The sequence below is a fragment of the Rhagoletis zephyria genome, unplaced genomic scaffold (assembly GCF_001687245.7).
Source record: "Rhagoletis zephyria isolate East Lansing unplaced genomic scaffold, Rhagoletis_zephyria_1.1 Rzeph_scaffold_01150, whole genome shotgun sequence".
Classification (NCBI taxonomy): Eukaryota; Metazoa; Arthropoda; class Insecta; order Diptera; family Tephritidae; genus Rhagoletis; species Rhagoletis zephyria.
In genome coordinates, this window is record NW_016158234.1 from 43,407 (window position 1) to 66,970 (window position 23,564).

Consider the following 23,564-nt stretch of genomic DNA (forward strand, 5'->3'; position numbering starts at 1 on the left):
CTCTTAAAATTAATGAATTCAGGTGATATATACAATAGTGATTCATTTGATGATGAGGAATATACACTCGATATAAATTAATGGTGTTAACTAGTCTTTCGTTTCTTGCGATTTATTTAAATAAAGCATGTGAATTTTCACTAAAACATTTTAGCCGTTTTTAGCCGCTTTTTTTTGCCAATCTAGCCGGTCGGCCCAAAAAGTTCTGGCAACACTGATCGTGTGACTACACAGAATTCGATTGGAACAGTTTGTTTATTATGTGCCAACTCAGCACAATAAAATTATGGCAGATTGGTGCTTTTGCGACAATCGTGTGATTCCAGCTAAGGTCATTGCGACAGTGGGGATCCGGTGATATTTCTACCTCTCAGAGGTGGTCCCATACTAATCTAGTTTAGATCCGATCATTGGATCATGAAATATATACATATCTTTATATGACAATTGAAGTCGGTTTTGTTTTTTGCTTAAAAATTACTTGTTTAGAAATAAAAGATACTGTTGCTTTGGCTTGATGCATTTCTGAACACAGGTGTAGGTATCCGCAATATTTTGGACTGAGCAATTATTTTATGCGAAATTACTAGAGTTGTAAATTTTTTTTTTTTTTAAGTTTAGAGCGACCATGTTTTATGCACATATTACATACATGCATATACCAACATGTGCGACTTAAGATCATTAATAAAAGATAAGACCACATTAACGATTCCATTTGGAACTTTGAACACGCTCCACAATTGCTTTGCCTAAATTCGACTCAACATCTGCTATTCTCTTTTGTTTATACATATGTATGTACTGCATATATTTATTTTCATCGAATAAAAGTGGGAAGCAAATTAAGAAGCAAAATTTAAAACTGTCCAAGCAAATACTTAGTAGGGAGAAGTATTTTTAGCTGGCTGACAGAGCAGATCGTCTATAGACGACATAGTACATACGACATACACATGAAATGTGAATCAGCAGCAAGCCGCGAAACTCCCCGGAAACTCCGCACAGAAGCACTAGCAACTGCTACCGAGAACAATAGATATGTACTCACAGGGTGGTCCATATAGTGGTTTCTTTTTTAAGCTTAGAATCCAGCCCTCAAGAAAAATCACAATAAATATTTTTCATTATTTCTGTTGCTTGAAAAAAAACGCCTTGCTTTTGCTATAAGTTTTCTTAAAGAAATAAATATACGAGCATTTTTTTTCTTTAGAGCTGCAAACTGATTTAAGAAATTTTAATAAAAGAAAATTTCCTTTCCATTTCTTGTGCGTCATTTTATATGAATTTTTCGTTTTTCTTGAGAGCTGGAATCAGCCCTTTAAAATAAAAAAAAAAACCAATGAGAAAAATATTTTTTTTTAGTATTTACCCCGTGCGACAGTGAATTTTACATACGCAATAATTAATATATGTATATGTACATATGTATGTAAATATACGCGAAAATGGGGCGAAAATAGTAACACTGCGTTTTTAGTTTTTCTCTCTGAGGTCAGAATTTTTTTTTAAAGGATTTTAAAATTTCAATGATATGATTAAATATGTAAAAGAAATTCAGTGCAATTAAACAATATATATTTTTTTTTTGCCTAAGGAAAAAATACCTATTTCAATTCTACTGAACCGAATTTTGAAATCATTGTTGGAATTAATCACATCTTTAAAACTCAAAGTCTCTTAAAAAAATCCTGAGGTCAAAGTGCAAAACTAAAAATGCAGTTTTACTATATTTTTCCCATCGTTTCGTGAATTTTTTTTTTGCGTGTTTTGTTTTTTTTTTGTTTTCATTGGTTTTATTGGTTTATTCGAAAACGCAAAAATTTCCATTATTTACGGACCACCATTTCATTCATGCGGCTGCCTCAGCTGGCTTCGTAGTAGTGCATACTGTTAACCCAGTTTTCATATGTCTTGGTGACGGTTTATGGCTCTATCTCACGAATGACTAACTCAATATTTGCCTTAAGGGCCGCCCAACACGATTGGCTAAACTTGGCGCGCAAAACATTGATTGCGGCATGGGATGTGTGTCATGGCGCGGTATCCTGCTGAAACCAAAGATCATCCCAGGTCCATGTCGTCAATTTCCGGTCACAAAAAATCGTTTATCATGCCACAATGATGCCACCGCTCCGAAATTCGTACATTAGTGTTACCATCTGAGGATGCATTGGCTTCTCGACGATCACGTGCGGTTTTTCCTATACTCAGATACGGCAATTTTGCTTCCCAAGTAGCCGCCGAGATGAAAAATCGTAGCACAATAAATTTGCATTCCCAAAGTTCAAGCATTAAGCGATTCATTTCGTTCCTCGGAGAAAGGATACTGATTTTTTGTCAAGTTTTCTTAAAATTGCAGAGCTGTTACTTAAGTTTATTTGAAAAATGTCTGAAATTTTAGGAAAAAGTAATTGCTTATTTTTTATTCATTATAGGCCCACTATCAGGCCGATTCTGAGTTGGTAATAAACATTTTTTTACCGTCAAATAAAGTTACTGTAAATTTTTATACCCTTTTCGCATTCTCCACACTCTTGAAACCGGTAAATTTTGTTACCATCTCATGAGTAGGTAACAAAATATTGACTCGTGAAATATGCAACAGCAGAATTTCTGCAAAATATCAAAGCTGAATTGCTGAATAAATTAAAAACGTTACCAAGGTAAATGGAATCGCGATTGCAAACAGTGGTGACAATTGTTGGTGACAAAATTTGCTTTTTACAAAATGTTCGGTTACAAGTAGAATAGGCCTGTATATGGACCACCCTGTCTGAGTACATATGCATGTACATACAGTGACTCAAACAAATGACCACGTGTTGTTTTTTTAAATATTCGTAATATTTTTCCAGCGATTATTATTATTATTATTATTTTTATATAAAAATACCGTCTTAACTTTAACAAAAACCGTGTAAATCACAGTTTCAAACTTTATACAAAATTTGGGAAAATTCAACAATTTTTCATCAAAATTTCAAAGTTTTTATTCTGATTTGTTAGAAAGATTCGGTTCGGTTTTATACAGATCAGCTGCAATATTTTGCTACCGCCTAGTAGTCTTTTTCACATAATACATACAGTGACTCAAACAAATGATCACGTGCTGATTTTCTTCAAATATTCGTAATTTTTTACTATCTAATTTTTTTTTTGTTATTTTTATATAAAAATGTCGTCTAAGCTTTAACCAAATCCGTGTAAATCACAGTTTCAAACTTTATACAAAATTTAGGAAAATTCAGCAAATTTTCATCAAAATTTCTACTTTTTATTCTGAACTTTCAGAACATTTTTGGGTATGCAGTTTTATAGCCCATACAATTTTAGTCCAATGAAGTGCAAGTTTCAAACGGCTAAAAAATCGCGTTGATTTTTGAGAATTTTTTTTTTTTTGAGACTACTTTTTCGAGTTTTTTAATATAAAAAGCGCAATTTACAAAAACATGCGTTGATATTTTGAAATTTTGTTGCTGACGGTCTCCCGCTTTTTATTTCATAAGAAATTCATATTTATATGAAAGAAAGTGCAAAAATCCGTCACCGAAAAAAAATTCGAAAAAATCAACGCGAATTTTTAGCCGTTTGAAACTGGACTTCATTAGACTAAAATTGTATGGGCTATAAAACTGCATACCCAAAAATTTTCTAAAAACTCAGAATAAAATGTAGAAACTTTGATGAAAATTTGTTGAATTTTCCTAAATTTTGTATAAAGTTTGGTTTTAGTTAAAGCTTAGACGATATTTTTATATAAAAATAACAAAAAAAATGTAGATAGTAAAACATTACGAATATTTGAAGAAAATCAACACGTGGTCATTTGTTTGAGTCACTGTATGTACTATGTGAAAAAGACTACTAGTCGGTAGCAAAATATTGCAGCTGATCTGTAAACAACCGAACAGAGCCAATGCAAGAACGCAACAACAATTTGTATTCAAGCATTGACATTACAGCATTTATCAATTGTTTGCTGCTGATTGCATTGGAGTGTGGGACGTATGAAGGCAGCAACGAGAACCATTCACATACATAAATATGAATACACGTTCCGTCACACATGCCATCAACACCAACGACATTTTGGAAGCAGAAAACGTGCAACATTTCAGCCACTAATGCGACCGAACGGAAAGCTGCTCAACCAGATAAAGGACGAGGATGCAGCAAGAGAGAACAGAGTGTTTCTTGGAATGGCTTTCAATGCGGTATCTCGAAAATTTCAAACTATATATTTTATGCATCTACATAAATATAATGAAAACTGAACAACAGACAAGCGAACAATCGTCAAGCTTACTCAGAGCTATGTACTACATACTATGTACAGTTTGTTATGTCTGAGCGCGGCAGAAGTCAACTGAGACATTAGTGCTGTTGGGGAGTGATTTAAAAGTCTTTGCGTAATCAATGCTGGCTGGCAATGCGATGCAACAGATTTTTCAAGCAGAAACAAAAACATAAGCAAGCACTTGCCGCCTCGTTGTTAAATTCATCGCTTGCTCTTTGCGATCAAAGCGCTATGTTGCAGCGTGCTGGGGCGTTGTAATTTTTCGTTTTTGCTGCTTCTGGTGTTTATGTTGTCTGCCAACAGTTGTGGTTATCGTGGTGCTGTTGGGGCTGCACTGTGGCTTAAAACTGTAATTTACTGTTCATAATTCACTGGAGTCTTCGTTTTTCGAACAATTTGATAATTTTTTTTTTAGATGAAAGCTTATAAAATTGGCAACAGACCAGTTGAGCCCGATTTTTGCATTTTTATTTGTTTATATTACATTTTTTTACAGTAAAGCGCATGAAAAGTTCCTGTTTTGAAGAAAATCGATTATTCTGTTTCAGTTAATAAATGTTACATAATACAAACTATGTAGTTGAAAACAATTGCAGGTTTCCCCACGAAACGAAAAAAATTCACAAGAAAAAATTTGAAACGTTATAAAAAAAAATCACCAAAATTAAAAAAAAAACAAATTTTGAAATTTTTAGAAAAATTTTGGGAAAGCTGTTTTTAGATCATAAAATTTTAGTATAATAAACTGCAAGTTTCAAGTTGATAGGATAGGCGTTGATTTTTAAAAATTTGTTCGCTCACATTTCGTGCACATCAGCATGCTAAAAAATAAATAAAAGCGCTCCCTTTGTCTCGTTCTTGTTGTATGTGTGTATACATACAGTCAGTCAATAAAGTTTAGGTACAGCAAATTTTTGACAATACCGGCAACTATTTTTAAATATTTTACCCCAAAAATCAGAGTTCCAAACCTTAGTTTGCAAAAAATTTCATCCAAATATTGCACTTTTTATTTCACTCTTTAGAAAAAAGTTGAGTACGCAGTTTCTTTGCCCATTTTTAGGATAACAAAGTGCATGTTTGAAGTAGGTAGGACGTACCATTGATTTTTAGCAATTTTTTTTGATGAAGGTGTCGCTTATTTTCTCCTTATAAAATATAGTTCGATAATTTGTTTATATGGAAAAAATGTGCGACACCTTCAACAAAAAAATTTGCAAAAGATCAATGGTAAGTCGTAGCTTCCTAATACTTACCCTTTATTATACTAACTAATTTAAACTGCATACCCATAATTGTTAAAGAATTAAAAATATATATCTTGATAAACATTTCCATTTTTTATTTTTTTTCGTTTTGGGGAAACCCCAAAATTGTTTTGAACTAGTTTTTATTATGTATCATTTATTAACTGGAACAGGAGAAACGATTTTCTTCAAAATTGCTACTTTTTCTGCACTTTGCACAAAAAATTTAATATAATCAAATTAAAATTCAAAAATCAGTTGAAAAATAAGGGCTGAATTATGAGCAGTAAATGCCAGTTTTGAAACACTGTGCTCTGGTCGTCGCAACTGCATTGTGTCATTTGTTAAATTGTTCTTCATATACTATTATAAGTTCTAAAATGCCATTGAGGGGCCGACAGCTGCCAATTTTTCACGTATTATTTGTATGTTTGTATGTACATATATTTATCTTTCTCTTTTTCAGTTTGTGGTTTATCGATTTAAGACCCTTTAATGTGTTTTTGTTTTATCGAGAAGTTGCCCTTCTAAGTGATTTAGGTCAATTTGGAGTGAGCTGGCGCCATATGAATGTCTGCACTAGAGATGGGCACGGGACTAAATATTCAATCCCGATCCCGCCCATCCCGAAATTAAATTTGTAAATCTCGAACGCGCCCATCCCGACGTTTTTCAGAATTTTACCGCGGGTCCCATGGGTCACGAAATCTATAACTAAGATTAATCCACATGTTTCAGATTAAATATTAATGACATACAAATCAATAAAGATCTGGCATCTTTGGATATTTTTTATTTGCTTTGTTGTTCGTTTTCGTCTCAATAAAAGGAAAATTTTCTTTATTTTCGGAGGTTGCAAGTTTTATAGGGAGTGTCGGGAAAGGATTTTGGTCCCGTTCCGTCCGCAAAATTTTTAAAGATCTTCCCAATATCGCCCATCCCGGCCATTTTGAAATCAGTACCGTGCGTCCCGATATCCCGTGCCTGCACCATTTCACTTACCCCATTTTATTTTGCCTCTAACGAGAATATACCATTCCCAGCATCTTTTTAACTAAAGAAAGCTGGTGATTTCAAAGGTGAACTGGGCGTTTCTTTCAGCGATTGTGAAAGATTCGCATGGATTTTGCTATCCCAAAGGCAAAGTTGCCAACATACCTTTAAAACATTCATACCCTTCATTTGGGATTGATTATTCGTATTTTTTCGTATAATGTTGGCATTATTCACAACTTTCGCAATTTTTTGGGATGCTTTAAGACTTTTTGGAAAATTGCGATTTTTTTCTCGATATTTTTGAGAACCCAATTGATCCATATTTTTTGTACAAAATTGAAACTGTCAAAAGTTAACTCTGGATGGTATTACAGCATTACTATTCTTGCTGAAAGTGTGTGGAGATTTTTTACTTTAGAAAACTTGCTTTTCTTTTCCATTGGCCAACGTCTAGCTGAGTTTACAAGTGGATTCTCGAACAAATAGAAAAGTACGTAAAATTTGTTTCAGCAATTTTTACTACATTCTGCCCTTGGGGCAGAATCAGCTAGGTTTTGGCACCATTTGCGGAGCCTATACTTTCGAATACTAGAATTCAATCTACGTGGCCTAATATCATCTTAAGAAGGCTTCTGTGTGTCTAGCGTAGGGTTGCCAAATAATATATAGTATTGTACTATTTTTTCGGTCTGCGTACTATATACTGTTTAAGAAATGTAGTATGCAAAAAAACTATATTTCTTCAATTATAAATATAAATATTTTTCAGTAATTTGCAAGAAAAAAAATGTATTAAAATGGATGCTGAAATAATATTAAAAGAAATATTCTTTAAAACAAAATGATAAGATAAGACATAAAAAATAACAACATTTTTAAAACTACTTAGAATGAATTACCAAATTTACTTAAAATTATTTCCTTTATGCTCTGTATTCCTGCAACTTCGGCCTTCACAGAAATAGTTTTTTCTATTATGATTGTGAAATGGCGAGATGAGAGAAACAAAGCGACTATCTCACTAATAAAAAATGGACTTTTGATTTATATTAATTTAAGTATTGATATATACTTAAAAAGCGTTTTTACTTTTTCTTTTAAATAAAATACTATATACATATGTATTTGAAGTTTACTATATTTTTAAGATTTTTTTTTTAAAGGACTATAAATTTCTTAGAAAATGTTGGCAACCCTAGTCTAGCCTAGAGTCATGCTTTAGTTCAATTTGGCATATTTTTGCCTGAATTCAGCTCAATATTAAATTTTCAAAATTCCTTTACTGCCACTTGCTTACATATACCTACAACCCACAGATGACATAAAATACAGTCGTCAACAGTAAAAGCTTAATAAGTTTTGTACTAAATTTTATTATTTAGTTCCATAGCAAAAAAAACGATGTATATTTCGCATAAAATCATTATTTTCCAAAACCAGTTGTACATATTCTTCGTTCCGCAAGCCAACTGATTAACTACAAAAGCAAAAATTTACCCAAATAAAACGTCTGCCACAGACGCCATTAAATCTACTAAATAGCCACTAAAACAGGTCCAAACGTGTTTCTTTTGCAAAAAATGGTTTCTCATCCAACAACAAGAACTTCCTTCCATATGCATGAATATAATCATAAGTGTTATAAAGCAGAGAAACGCGAATTAAGAAAAAATAAAGTAAAACTGTATAAATAAAGTAAGAAATAATATTTGCATTAATAAATAAAGTTGAATGTAGATATGTATCTACATATACATATGTTCGTGTGTATGTGAAATTTTGCACAGCATGAACAAGACGCCAACTGACATGACACGACTGTATTAAAGTGAAGCTAAAGTTTTTGCTTCTTTGTGACGATGGTACACTTCAGCGCTTTAAAAAAAAGAGCAAACATAAAAGAGTTTGAGAATGATTAAGAATTATTCTTTTGCTTACAACAATTTTCACAGCACAAATAGTGCTTACAGTCTCTTAAGAAAATCATTGTTGCGAAATACGTTTTTTGTTGCTTTATTTATTTTAACTTCTGGCACATGGTTGCTTTTGTTGGCTGGCTTTGTAAAGTCACCTCTTCACACTGGACGGTGTTAACGACCGTTTATTGATGTCATTAACCCAGAAGCTTTTTTATTATCTGTCAAATCAGCCATTTACAGATGAATAATTTTCACACGAATACATTGTTTTATATATTTGTAGGTACATAATATAGCTTCAACTGATCAAAAAGCACAAAGGAAGCGAATTACAAATGAAAGGTTAATGTGACGCAAAAATATAATAAAGGTATCCCCTTCTATTCCCATTTGCAGGGTTCTGCACAATACAAAAATCGATGTAACGAAAAAGGGCTCCAATTTCAAACTCCAATAAAACGAAAAAGCGATAGAAGATTGGAGATAAAAATAAAGATAAAGATAAAGATAAAGATAAAGATAAAGATAAAGGTAAAGGTAAAGGTAAAGATAAAGATAAAGTTAAAGATAAAGATAAAGATAAAGATAAAGATAAAGATAAAGATAAAGATAAAGATAAAGATAAAGATAAAGATAAAGATAAAGATAAAGATAAAGATAAAGATAAAGATAAAGATAAAGATAAAGCTCAATCGAACCAATTTTATATTCGCTTAAATTCAGTGTATTTTTTACACCACACAAACACACGTCCGTCGAACCCATAGAAATTGAATTTCCTTCCACCTATGAAAGAAGCTTTAAAAAGGCGAAACTCATTCGTAAGTCATTTCGTAAAATTAAATTTCATACCCATATTTTGAGCTATTAAATTTATTTATCTTTTTTTTATGGAAGAAGCTGTTTGTGTTTAAAACGGGAAAATAACCACACAAAAAAAACGATGTGTGTACTCAATCTTCTTCTGTTTAGTACTGTTATCGTCGTCGTAGTATTTTCAAGACATTTAAGTTGATAATTGCAATTTGTGAAACTTTAAAGAGTGTTCCAGTAATAGCAATTTGACTAAATTGTACCCAACCCAAACCAAAAATGTTAAAGTTCAACCACTCTGTGTACTTTGTCCTTAAACATACATATTTCTATCTATACTAGTGTCCCACTCAATTATAAACCACAAGTCATAAAATATGTATATTTTATGCATATTTTCACTTAGTAAATAAAACAAATATCACTGTTATTTGCTTAGTCATATTTATGGTCGTTGTGCAATTTTTAACTGGCATATGCAATTTATTTTTTGCTTGTATCTACCCACTTTGTTCGATAAATTTCGCAAATCACCAACAGCTTTGGAGAAATAATTACGTAGGATGTATTAAAGCAATCAAAACGGGTATGTGACTAACAGTTAAGTACAATTCGATCAACTAAATATGCATAGGCGTTTACATATGTATACTTACATACATCCTTGTATACGGCTGCATTGCCTTACTAAAATTATTTGTGAGTGATCCCCGAGCCATCCGGAACTAGTCGCTTTATTTTTCAGGAAAACAGTATTTGAACGTAGCAGCGTACATACGTAGACGCATGCGAAGAAATTTCCGCAAACTTAAAATAATGCACTCATTAATGAAAATTCTTACACTGTTAAAATATTCGCAAACGAGTTAATCTAAGGCATGAAATTAGGGTCTTTGAATAACTTCCATTTTTATCTTCTCAAGTTTATATTCTCAAGTTACATACCTGATGACAGAACGAATGGCAATTATAATAGGGAGGTTTTAGTTTTTTATGCATGTATGTGTGTATGTGTGTGTATGCATGAATGATTGCAGCACGCAGACTTTGGACTTGAATCTTGAACGGGCACATTGTATATACGTATTCTTACATACATATCTGTGGCATTTTATTAAAACAGCTTAAGTGACTTTAAAAGGTTTGATTTTTATTTAAACAAGTAAGAGCAGCGCTGTCTTCGGCTATGCCGAAGGCTTCATACCTTTCATGAACATCTGCAAATTTTACTTTGACCGATTACTGCTTTTGAATACATCTGCATACATCGATAGAGGAGTTACATACTTATATAAAAAATCGCATCTAAACAATCAGAGGTATGGAAGATATACTTTATATGACACCAATCTAAGTGATTTTCACCGCTATGTGATCGGTATGTAAACCGGTAACACAATTTATTGGGTTTAGTTTCGTACATAAAGGAGATATATGGCAAAAACTGGTATCTTAACAATCAGTGCTATAGGAGATAAAGCTTATANTTTCATGGGTCTATCTCTTTTTGTTCTGGTACTTACAAACATCGGACCAAAGTTATAATACCATTTCATGCTCATGAAAGGTATAAAAATAATATGTTTCGCTTGAAAAATAACCCAGTGAAATATTGCTTTAAAGGGGAAATGGCTTTACTTCGAGATAAGTTGCTTTAATAAATTGCCACAGATACATATGTACATATTCAACTTTAGACATCAAATAAATAAATATTGTACAATTTCATTGGCACGCGATAAAAACAACAATAGGTAGTAGAAATTGCTGCGCTTGTTTATCATTACGCATTTTTTTTTTCAAGAATAACTTCATTCCATGGGTGTACAATAAGGTGGTCGAAAAATGCATGTGAAAAAAGTAAAGTCGGAATTATAATGCTCTCACCCCTGGGATTGTTCTACATATATCGAAAAAAAGTGTACCCTTTTTTTTTATTTTGAAATCCAAAATTATTTAGAGGTAGCTCAAAGCGCTCAAAGTTTTCCATGTATTTTATATGGTGAAAAAACAACTTTTCGTAGAAATGGTATAGAATAGTTAAAAATCTATATTTTTCTACCAGAAAACTCTGTTTATATGCAGGAGATGATTCCCAATAATAATACCCAATTTTTTATTTAACCATTTTTTCATTGCAACTATAATTTATAGGTCTGTCAAAACCTACAAAAACCCCGAAAAATACATTGGGGTGACCAATCAAAAATCGTTAGTATTAAAAATAGTTAAATAAACAATTGGGTATACATATTGATTTTCAAGAATTCTACACCATTTCTACGAAAAACTTTATTTTTCCTATATAAAAATACCTGGAAAACTTTGAGCGCTTTGAGCGTCCTCTAAATATTTTTTGATTTCAAAATAAAAAAATAGGGGTATACTTTTTTTCGATATATGTAGAACAATCCTAGGGGGTGAGAGCATTACAATTCCGACTTTACTGTTTTTAGACAACCCTATTGTACAATGTTTAAACAAAAATATCTCGTAACACTTGAGAAACAACAAACCTTTTCATGTAATTTTCCTTGCTTTTGCAATACAATATTACATATACGCGTCTATATTGCCTTAGTCATCATAGCGTGCAAGTTGTTATAACTAATCGTTACAAGTCAAAGATTAATTGTTAATGGTATAGCTTAGCTGTATGTCTGTGGTATCAGGTATAAAAATCATAACTGCATTTAAATAATTGCCTGCTTAGGTTCAGGGATATGTACATATGTATGTAGCTCTCAATATAGCGCATAGACTACAAATAATAGCTTTATCGAAGTTTATATTGAAAGTGAAGATATAATTTTATTACCAGCCGGCTCAGCTTTCAGTCAAGAACATGCATAGTCTTTATAACTGTCGTGGCCAGCTTAACCTTAGGTCATAGTACAAAAAATATATATATATTTGACGTTCACATTTTGCTAAAGGGTTGGTCGACCTTCTTCTTCAATTTCTGGTGTGAGTCTTGATGTTATTATAAAAATGGAGGAACCTAAAGTCTTACGCCCACTCCGAACTGCAAATGGCATTTATGAGAAGCTTTTTCAACTATAAGAAAATAAAACTATTCTCGGAGCAGGAATCGAATCTGGTTCCAACTGCTGCAAGGGGTACCTCTAACGACTCGGCTACGGTGGCCGCCATAGTACTATAGTGTTATCCTAGACAGTGCAAAAAGAACATGTGCTCCCCCATCCAACGAACGGAAATGTATCTTAATACTCCGAGCGTATTCGATGTATTGAAGGCTTAGATTAGGTTAGACGGGCAGCTCTGGTTAAAGGGTTCCCTCGGAAGCCCATTCTGATGCCCCAGACCGGTTCCTACATGTATTTAAACTAACCACTAATTTTGTGGTAGACCCTAATATACTCTGTAATGGAATGTACCTTCCGCTGTTTAACTTCTAGAGTAACTGTTCTGCAGAAATTTTGAGCCGCTTTCTACTCAAAGGCTGTTTCTGAGAGAAGCTGCCAAATCTTGTTTCAATGGTTATTTTGGGGCCATATTTAAATGTGGGAATTTCATTATCGCGCAAAATGATATCAATTTCAATAGTCCCAATTAGGGCAATCGGTCTTAAGCGAGCACTCCAAGAAATTCCTTTTAAAGCTTCAAATATTTTTCCCATAGTAAATAGTAAGATATCAGTAAACTTGCGATTAGTGAATACCTTCAATGTGACACCTGTGCTTTGTCGACGACGATGCACTTGACAATCATAAATTGTCGCATGCAACATTTTTTTTTTACACCACATGTTTGTATGTAAATAGCTTAAATAAATATACATGCATATGTAAGTTTGTAAAGTTATCCTTTATTTACTTGCCATCGTCAACATTCATTTAGCGCTTTGAAGTTGTGGACATTGAACGACAGTTGTGATGTTGCTTTTTTTTGTAGATAACATGTATGTTTGTACTGCTTATGTACATATGTATGTTTTGTTTGTGTGCATCGCTTATAATGACGTTTCGCCCGACTGCATTGCCACACCAAAATAGGCCAACATACAATAATTTGACGTAAATCGCATTTAATTACCGCTGAGATTTGCCATATAAAGTTACATACGTATACCTGTGAGCATACATAGTAAAATATCAGCATACCTATGTACAGTGGCGGTCAAAAATGGATGAATGGTGTTTCGTTTTAAATATTTGCAATGTTTTTCAAGCTAAAATTTTTTTTGATATTTTTTTATAAAAATATGGTTCATGCTTATTACACTTTCAAACTTTATACTGAACTTAGAAAAATTCCACAAATTTTTATCTAAATTTCGAGCTTTTTAAAAGGAATTTTTATAACTTTTTTGGGTATGCAGTTAACAGGTTTATACAATTTTAGTGAAATAAAAGCAAGTTTTGAGCGGCTAAAAACCCGCATTGATTTTTGATATATTTTTTTTGTTGTTGACGTCGTTTTGCACTTTTTTCCATATAAACATGAATTTCTTGTCGAAGAATATGCGCAAGACCGTTTGCGAAAAAATTAAAAAAAAATCAACGCCAGTTTTCCTATTTTTCGCTATTTGTATAAAAAAAAAAACGCAAAAGCCGCCGAAAACAAAATATTAAAAATCAATGAATTGAATTTATTTTACTAAAATTTTATAAGCTCGTTAACTGCATACCCAAAAAAATTATAAAAATTCTGGTTAAAACGCTCGAAATTTAGATAAAGATTTATGGAATTTTTCTAAATTCAAGGTGAACAAGGTTTTTATAAAAAAATATTAAAAAAAAAATTAGCTTGAAAATCATTGCAAATATTAAAAACGAAACACCATTCATCCATTTTTGACCGCCACTGTATGTATGTACACTAGGGTGGTCCCAAAATGCATGTGAAAACGCAAAGTCGGAGGGTTGATGCTCTCCACCTTGTTCTATATCGAAAAAATATATCCCTATTTAAAAAAAAAATATTTAGGGATCGCTCACACTTTTCCATGTTTTTTATATAAAAAAACTTCGTAGAAATGGAATAGAATTCTTGATAATAAATATTTTTCGATCGGAAAAAATCGGTATTAAAAAATTTGGTTTATTATTGGAAGTCTTCTGAAGAGACCCTAGTTTACCGAGCAATATTGATTTTCAAGAATTCTATACCACTTCTACGAAAAGTTGTTTTTTAGCCAAATAAAATACATGCAAAACTTTGAGCGCTTTGAGCGACCTCTAAATATTTTTTTGATTTCAAAATAAGAAATAGGGTTTAATTTTTCGATATAAAACAAATCAAGGGGGTGAGAGCATTAAAATGCCGACATTGTTATTTTTTTTGGACCACCCTAGTATACATACATCAATGTGCGCTGTAGAGTTGGCGCTGCAACTCTACTAATGCACATCTCGGTCCACAGAGAATGCCCGCAGGCATTTAGCGGTGAGTCGGTGATTGCGGCTGCATATTTGATTGATGAATAGTTGGCGTTCAATCAGTGGAATTAATTGTACATCTCTACATACATACATATGCATATGTGGATATGGCTATACGCTTAATTACTTATAGACAGTTATTTCTTTTATCTGAACGCCAATTTAAGCTTTTTTGAGCGCGCATACATCATCTAATATTTACTGTTAAATATTTGGTAAAAATGCCGCTTGATGCTTATGAAGATCATCTGATATGCATAAAAAATTACATACTTAGTGGACTGACAGCTGCGGCAGGTTATATTAAAGGAAAGTCCTATTCTTGGCGCAAGTTTAACTAGAGAGCAAGCAGATCAATTCCTCTGTGCCCAGTGCCTAAGATTAATAATTGTAAAATCCGATTCATCCAAAAAGCCTCCTGACTTCCTTAATTCATTAGCTCTCTCACATCCTTCGATGTTTCTATGTCCTGGAACGCAGGCAACTGAAACAGCTTAGTGTGGAGTTCTTAAATTTAATGGTTAAATTTTAAGATTATAACGGGTGATTTTTTTGAGGTTAGGATTTTCATGCATTAGTATTTGACAGATCACGTGGGATTTCAGACATGGTGTCAAAGAGAAAGATGCTCAGTATGCTTTGACATTTCATCATGAATAGACTTACTAACGAGCAACGCTTGCAAATCATTGAATTTTATTACCAAAATCAGTGTTCGGTTCGNGAACAATTCATCTCAAGAAATGGACCGGTAAGTTGGCCACCAAGATCATGCGATTTGACGCCTTTAGACTATTTTTTGTGGGGCTACGTCAAGTCTAAAGTCTACAGAAATAAGCCAGCAACTATTCCAGCTTTGGAAGACAACATTTCCGAAGAAATTCGGGCTATTCCGGCCGAAATGCTCGAAAAAGTTGCCCAAAATTGGACTTTCCGAATGGACCACCTAAGACGCAGCCGCGGTCAACATTTAAATGAAATTATCTTCAAAAAGTAAATGTCATGGACCAATCTAACGTTTCAAATAAAGAACCGATGAGATTTTGCAAATTTTATGCGTTTTTTTTAAAAAAAAAAGTTATCAAGCTCTTAAAAAATCACCCATTACTTGTTTTTTTTTTCAAATTATTTTTCCTGAGGTGAAACTTGTTAAGCGGCTGTAGTGAACTAAAAAATCATCACGGAAATGTGTGAAAATCCATTTTTTTTCTCTTCATTTACGCTTACAATAATATTGAGAGTGTATTATTGAAATGCGCTAGGCAGAGGTCTAAGGCTGAGACAAAGACCAATACGAAAACGATGACGAATGCGAAGATGAACGATAAAGATATGACGAATTTAAAAACAAATATGATGGCCAATGCGAACACTAGGATGAATACGAAACCGAATACAACAACAGGAACACGAAAACGAATACAAATACGAAGAGGAAGAGGAATACGAATATGAGGACGAAGACAACGGCTAATAGTCTGAACACAATGAAAACGACGAGCAACGGACCACAGCTGTCAAATTATTTTTCCACGTATTCTTATGTAGATAATTATTTTGGCGACCACAGGGCTACGCGACGACTGTGGTTGTGGGCAGATTAGATATATTTCTATTTTTCCAGTGATAGATGAGGTTCTTCCTCTTCTTTTAAGTCAAGCTTTTACAAATTCATGATGTCGCTGCTGCGTTTGAAAAAGCTCATGTCGCGACGAACTATAAATGAATCGAAGAAAGTTTCACTTCAGACGCACTCCTTTTTGATTATAAAAACTTATAAGATTTATTTCTTACATGTGTGATTTTCCGAATTATGAAGAGTTTTAAATATGGGGGTGGGACTAAATAACATCCGCGTTTTTTAAACGCTGCACAGATCGTAATCATGTTACCAATGTCCAAGCGGGTATTTCTAAGCCTTATTTTACGTTGTTCCATGCTGGCTTGCACCTACTCTGCTCAGCTACATACCACATGTGTGCTCGAATAGTAAAGTAAATTCAAATATTTAACATTTGTACTACTATTTACTTAAACTCTAATGAAGACTTTCATTTTTCATTTTTGTTTTTCTTTTCGTTTTGCAGAAACTACACCAAATATGCTGAGGATACGACATCGCGTGACAGCGACTCGCTAATTCAAGAGTATGGCAATATACCCACAGAGGAGACCAACACATACTGTTGGCGGCATCCGAAGGTGCGCGAAAATTGGCGAACTGTATTAGCTGCCGTCACATTGTTGATTGTCGGCACCGGTCTCTTTGTATTCGGTACATTCGCTGTCGCAGATCCGGCGAACACATCACAAGGTGTGGTGTTCTTTGTAGCTGGCCTAATCTGCTTTATACCGGGCGCCTATCATGTTGTCTACATTTGGCTGGCAGCCAAAGGATACCGAGGGTTCGACTTCTATCATCTCCCGTTGTTTACATAAAATAATGTTGTCGACGCCAACGATGACAATGACGACGACATATACATAGATACAACATAGATAGATGAGAAGGCAAGACAACGATGGCGATGGCGATGACGATGGCGATGGCGATGGCATGGGTGAAGAAGGCATTAATAAAGCCCAGAAAGACGGCGAACCGACGACGAAGTTGGCGATGGCAATGACAATGATAAAGGGGCATTAGCAGAATAGGATAAATGGCTGGCGTTATTCATCATTTGAGTTGCGTGTTGTTTGCTTTGAGTGAGCGTTCGACTTGTTGTTGTCTGCGAAATGTTTACATTAGATTGACGGTAGCATATGAAATATTTAAACTTTAATATTTGCCAACAAAGCGATTAAGCGAGTACATAGGAAAGGAGCAAAACAAAAACATTTATTGCGGTGTTTAGTAAAGCGGTAATTTTTTTTTTTAATTTTAGCAACACATCATCGCAATTTCACTTTAAGTCGTTGCAAGTCCAAAAAGCCACACTCAGCTTCCTATTTATATTGCGGCCAAAACCCGTTATCATCATTCGTAAAATCGTCATATTAGGTTGTGTTTACGAGTTTAGATTAACTCACACACACACACACAGCCATACACACTCTCTCACTCTCTCATACACATAATTAATTCAACGCTTGATAAGCAAATGCATGCAGCAATCATCATACGACTTTAGAAAACCGTAAACGACTAATCATAGTATTTAGTCAATATTTAAATGCTACTGATATTGCATAATCGGTATACATACATACATACATACAATAAAGAGAAGCAACTAAGCAAGTAAGCAAGAAGCAATGAAACGATAAATGTCACTCTACGAATTTTGTTACGTGCAAAAATCTGAAAAATTATTTATAGCAAGTAAATGACTAAAGATTTTATTTTCAAACCAAACAAAAAAAAAACAAGGGAAGCCGTACATAAAAATAAATCGAACTATTTTTGTTTATGGAAATCGCATAGCGCAAACGATTTCCAGCAGTGAGCTAATGAAGGCAATTAAACGCGGGGGAGAGTTGGTTTAGAAATGTTTGTTTGCCAAATATACTGCAAATTTACGTTTACGTTTTTCTGTAGGTATGTATTTGAGCTGAGAGGGGAGGATCGGAAATTTACATAAGTTGTTCATTGAAACGGACTCGAATATAAAAATGTTTTCCAAACTTTATACATACATATGTATATCAAATATAAGCAATTTCCGAATGAACTACAAATGAAAATAAAATTTTCGGCTAAGTAAAAAAAAGCGTTCCATCGACAAAAAAAAACAGGGACCGTTATGCCTATGATGACATTTATAATAAAAATCGTCATTTAACCGCTAAAATTGGATTTCTGTATTTCAGATCGAATTAAACCTTTATTTTATGATTTTTATCAGGGACGTAGTCAGTTCGGTTCAGCGGATCTAACCATTTTTGCACCTTTGGATTGATTCCTCAAAACGTTTTTTTTGTCTTTAAACCGGTATTTCGGTTCGGTAACAATTCAAAAAATATAAATAAAAACATATCTATAATTTATGTTTTACTCTGTACATATTTAGTAAAAAAATTGCCGGATGGTAAAAAACATGGTTTACCATATTTAAGAAAAGAATAAATAAAAACTATCTGAAAATTTATTTATTAACAAATAATATTTAAGCAAAAAACAAAACCGACTCATATAAAAATCTAAGAGTACATGTTCCAATGATCGGATCTAAACTAAATTGGTATGGGACCACCCCTTAGGTACCACCTTTCCTTAAAAAAAGTTATAGAAACCGGTTAACGTGGTCCAAAGTTATGCGGTAATATACACAAAAAAAAAATATTCCGACGAACATCCCCCTTTTTTGGAAGTCGGTTAAAAATTGGTCGAAAAGAACACTAAGCCTTTATAAAAAAGTGTTTCCATTTGGATCAAATATGTCTGGAAAATTTTCGTTCGGTTAGTGGTTCAGTTAATTAGTAGAAAAAACGGGTCGCCCGGTTCCAAACCGGTTCTCGATCCCGGTTGTACGTATTAAGGCGGAATCGACGTTCCAGTGCAGAGATTTGAAGTTTTTCATGTGGTTGTTGTTGTGTTTTTCTCTCTCTGAGAAAAGTTCGAAACGATTTTGGGTTGTTAACTCAACTTCCACTTCAGTTCGAGAAAAAGAACGATGAATCCGCCTTAAAACTCAGATAACACTGGTCTACAAGGGTTTTGCGAATAAGACGGGACCTGGTGTTTCCGAACGGATTTTTCGTGCTGAACACGAATCTGGGGTCCAAAACTTCCCATCACGTCACGTTTTCGAGAAAAAAGGGGTTGAAACCCCTAAAAACAGCGTTTTTGGCCATTTTTGAAAAATTGTAGAGCTGAACCCTGACGTGCTACAAACTTTGTATATGTCAGAAATTAAAGGCTAAATCGTGCCCTTTCGAATGAGCCCTATGCCGAATTAATCGCATGCACCCTTAGATCAGGGGGTGTATTTGTGTCTAGGAGTCCAATTTTTATATCCACCATATTCGACCCGTCATCTTAAATTTTTAAAATCTAACTGCAGATTCGTAATCAGCGACTTTTAATATAGTTAAAACCTTGGCATTATTAATTTTCTATGATCGTTTAAGATTAAATTCTTTCTGTGATCAATTTTTCCTGCACCCCTAAACACAAATACACCCCCTGCTTTAAGGGTGCACGCGATCAATTCGGCATAGGGCTCATTCGAAAGGGCACGGTTTAGCCTTTAATTTCTGATATATGCAAAATTTGTACCACGTCAGGGTTCAGCTCTATAATTTTTCGAAAATGGCCAAAAACGCTGTTTTTAGGGGTTTCAACCCCTTTTTTCTCGAAAACGTGACGTGATGGGACATTTTTGACCCCGGATTCGTGTTCAGCACGAAAAATCCGTTCAGAAATACCAGGTCCCGTCTTATTCGCAGAAAAAAAGTTGAAATTTGTAGACCAGTGTAATCTTACGATCTTTTATCGAGAATTGTTTTTATGTTTTTTTTTTTATATAACGCTTCTAATAATAATTTTGAAAAAATTACTATATCTTGATTCTTGAAAATATGGTTGCCAGGTTGGATTTTCCAGGTTGGAATATCAGGGTTTGGAAAAAATTATATACATTTTTTTTATGCAACAATTTGGCTGTTAAGTACTCCAAAGAAACTTACGCACATACCTGTTCTAGCAAATTATTTTTTCTGTAGTGTATGTTTCTCTAGCGTACTGTTGCATGGAGGGAGCTTTTAGAAAGGGGTATTTTGTACCTTTAACCCTGGGAAGTCATGCTTCGTCGAATCGACGATGCAATACTTGTTTGCACCTACAAAGAAAAAAGTTTTTAAAATAAGCATGAGCTTCCTGTTTTAAAGAATTGTTTTTTAAGTTAATTTTTTTTTTAAGAAATATTAAAAACATTAACAAAAGTGAAAAAGAACATAATTATATTTTTCAATCTCGGGGTAAAGGTGGTTACCCTAGAAGAACAAAGCGATGAGCTGAGCAAATTTAGCCACGTTCGTCTGCTTGTTTAAATGCAAGCTAGTCTCTTAGTTTTCGAGATATCCGAATGAAATTTGGTACATGAGTGTATATTTATAATGTTTTAATAATTTATCGACACTGACAAATTTAGCATAGAGTTTTGCATTATAACTTCTCCATTTAAGCAGCTATGAATATAAAATTGCTGACTTTTTTTAAGTATCATGAACAGAGAGTATACTGCGAGAATCATTAAGATGATTGTTCAGTTATAAGGTTTTACTTAAAAACTTCTTCATTTTTACAGCTACATACATAGCTAAAGTTTTTATTAATTTTAAAATTTTCGTAGATGTATTTATTTTGTGGGGAGAACAATTTAGATGTTGATATTTTTATGGACCACCCTAGCGTCATTTAGACAAAAAAAAATGGATGCAACTTTGGACTTTGTAATATTCTGGGACATCCTTGTTTTCATATTGCTAGCCACAGTAAAATAAAAGAAATCAGTTTAAAGATATCTCAAAAAAAAAAATTACAAGCGATTTCAGGAAAATTCTATTGATCTATTTTAATCGAACCTGGCCTCGAATCACGCACTCGTGATCGAATGACTACTCGCTTCGAATCGAATAAAATTCAATTACAGTTGCTTTCTTTACAATATAATTTGAATTGCCGAAATCGGAAAATCAAATTGAAATTATTGTCTTCTTTCGATATCAAATGCAGTGATTCAGCTCCTGTAGTTGCTTCGAAGGCAGTGTGAACAGAATAAATTCGCAAAAAGTAGCTACTCTTTTTCCCAGTGAAAAAAATTATACACTTGTTCCGTTTCAGCATAGCTATATTTATGTATGTACATATATAACTACTATAATTGTCGAGGGGGCGCTTTTTGATACTACCTAAATTTTTCGAACTTTAAAATACAAAATCAGTAATTTTTAAGCAAAAAAAAAACAAAACCAATTCAATTCTCATACAAAAATGTAAGAGTATCGTTAATTTTTTCATGATTCCTCTAAAAAAGAATTATAGAAATCGGTTAACGTGGTCCAAAACTATGCGGTTACATACAAAAAGAAAGTAAGAAAACATTCCGACGAATTGGTAACCTCCTAATTTTTTCGAAGTCGGTAAAAAACTACTTGATCGAATCAAAATTTTCTTTCGAAATTAACGTGGGAATTTTACTACTTAATACGCTTTCTGACTCTCTCTCTGCACTTCATTAAATCTGCATACTTTCGTTGCATATAAATTTGCAATTATAAATATATATTTTTTAGGGTTTTGTTTGGAAAATAAAACACCATAAAAACATATTTACATACATACCTATGTAGTTATTGTATGTATGTAAAAACCATGTATGTGTTATGAATGCATGTGTGTGTATATTTGCGCGAAGACTTTATTTTTTGTAATGCATAATATGTTTGTATATGATTTTTGAAAAATATTAAGAAATAAATTTATAAAAAAAAAAAAAATAAACGTCAAAATAACCAGCATAACAGCATAACTTAGCTTAAGCCAAACTTTAACAATTAATTATGCTAGATTAAGTAACGAATGAAATGGCAAGCGAAAAGGCTTCTTTCTGTAGCACTCGATTACACATAGTATAGCTATGAATACATACACACTCTAGAAGCCGATTAAGCGAATGTGCTGTATAAATTTAAGAATTAAGTAAACCAAAAAACAAAAAGTATATAAATACTTATATTTATAGATGTATGTATTAAATTTTTTTGTACACAACCCAAATCGCCTATTTCATGCTTTCCTACCCTGCTACCACCCCAACTATTAACCAGTCCAAGTTTACACTGTTCTCATTTTTGTTTTGTATTTAGTGTATAATTGCACACAAACATATAGGACATACATACATATGTGTATGCATGTGTTTGTATGTAAATATGCATACAAAAATTTATACTCACATTAACATTTAATTGTAAAAAAAAAGTATGCTCCATGAAAATGCAATGAAATGGTTGTAAAAAAAAACAAAAAAAAAGGAAAAACAATAGGTGAAATAAATTAAAGCAAAAATTTCAAAAAGTTTTGCAAACAATTGTATTGAGCCAACGTACATGCGATATTTACTTTTAATTAATTGCTACATTGTATACTAGTATTTAGGTGTTCAATGCAACGTCCCTCCACTTTTCCTGGCAATTAGAATTGTTTTTTGTTTCGTTTTTGTTTAATATTTTTATATCGATTTATACATACATATTTACTTGTATACATAATTTATACTTTAAATGCAGGCAATAAGCGATAATAAAAATCTCGATTCTCGATTAAAGTAAAAAAAAAATATGTTTGTTATGTGTTTTTCTTTTTTGCATGGTGTATAGGGCGGGTAAGTACGCAGTTGAGATGATAGAGCGAATATTTCGTATTGATTCGAATCAAAACGAAAAACATCGATGCGGAAAAATAAATCGATATCTCACGAAGATATTGTCATACTTCATTATTTTTTTTAAATTACTGCTAATTGTTTGACTGATGTGCGCCTTAGCATTTCCGTGCGTGGAAGTAGGCATACTGAAGAATTCTCCTAGCAAATATGAACTCATGACTCGAATTTAACCCGGCGCCAAACTTTTTTGTTACAAAAAAAAATATTGTATGTTCGATTTGAATAAATTTTTCAGGAAGTTTTCCTTACTTTCCGTTGAGATTTTTTTCCGGTGAAAATAATTTTTTTAAGTTTATCAGTTGCTTCAAATGCACAATAGGTACGGTGACCATCCGTCCTTTATTTTAAAGGACAGTCCTTTATTTTAACCCCGTCTTTTAATTTTTTTTTTTCAAAATAAAGGACGCCTTTGTCCTTTATTTCTTAGACTGTCCTTAAAATCAGCTCTGCATTTTTGGGAAGTGAATTTTTAAACACAGAATATGAAAAATAAA

At 33.1% G+C, this 23,564-nt stretch overlaps 1 protein-coding gene across 1 annotated transcript in view; it reads left to right on the plus strand.

The window, feature by feature from the left end:
- LOC108362944 (transmembrane protein 134) overlaps positions 1–18,640 on the plus strand; it is a 35,388-nt gene extending 16,748 nt beyond the window's left edge. Inside the window, exon 2 of the mRNA XM_017616106.1 lies at positions 16,768–18,640. Within this exon, the coding sequence (XP_017471595.1) occupies positions 16,768–17,119 (352 nt within the window). The 3' untranslated portion in view covers positions 17,120–18,640. The remainder of the gene's footprint in view (positions 1–16,767) is intronic.
- The last annotated feature ends 4,924 nt before the right edge of the window (positions 18,641–23,564 follow it).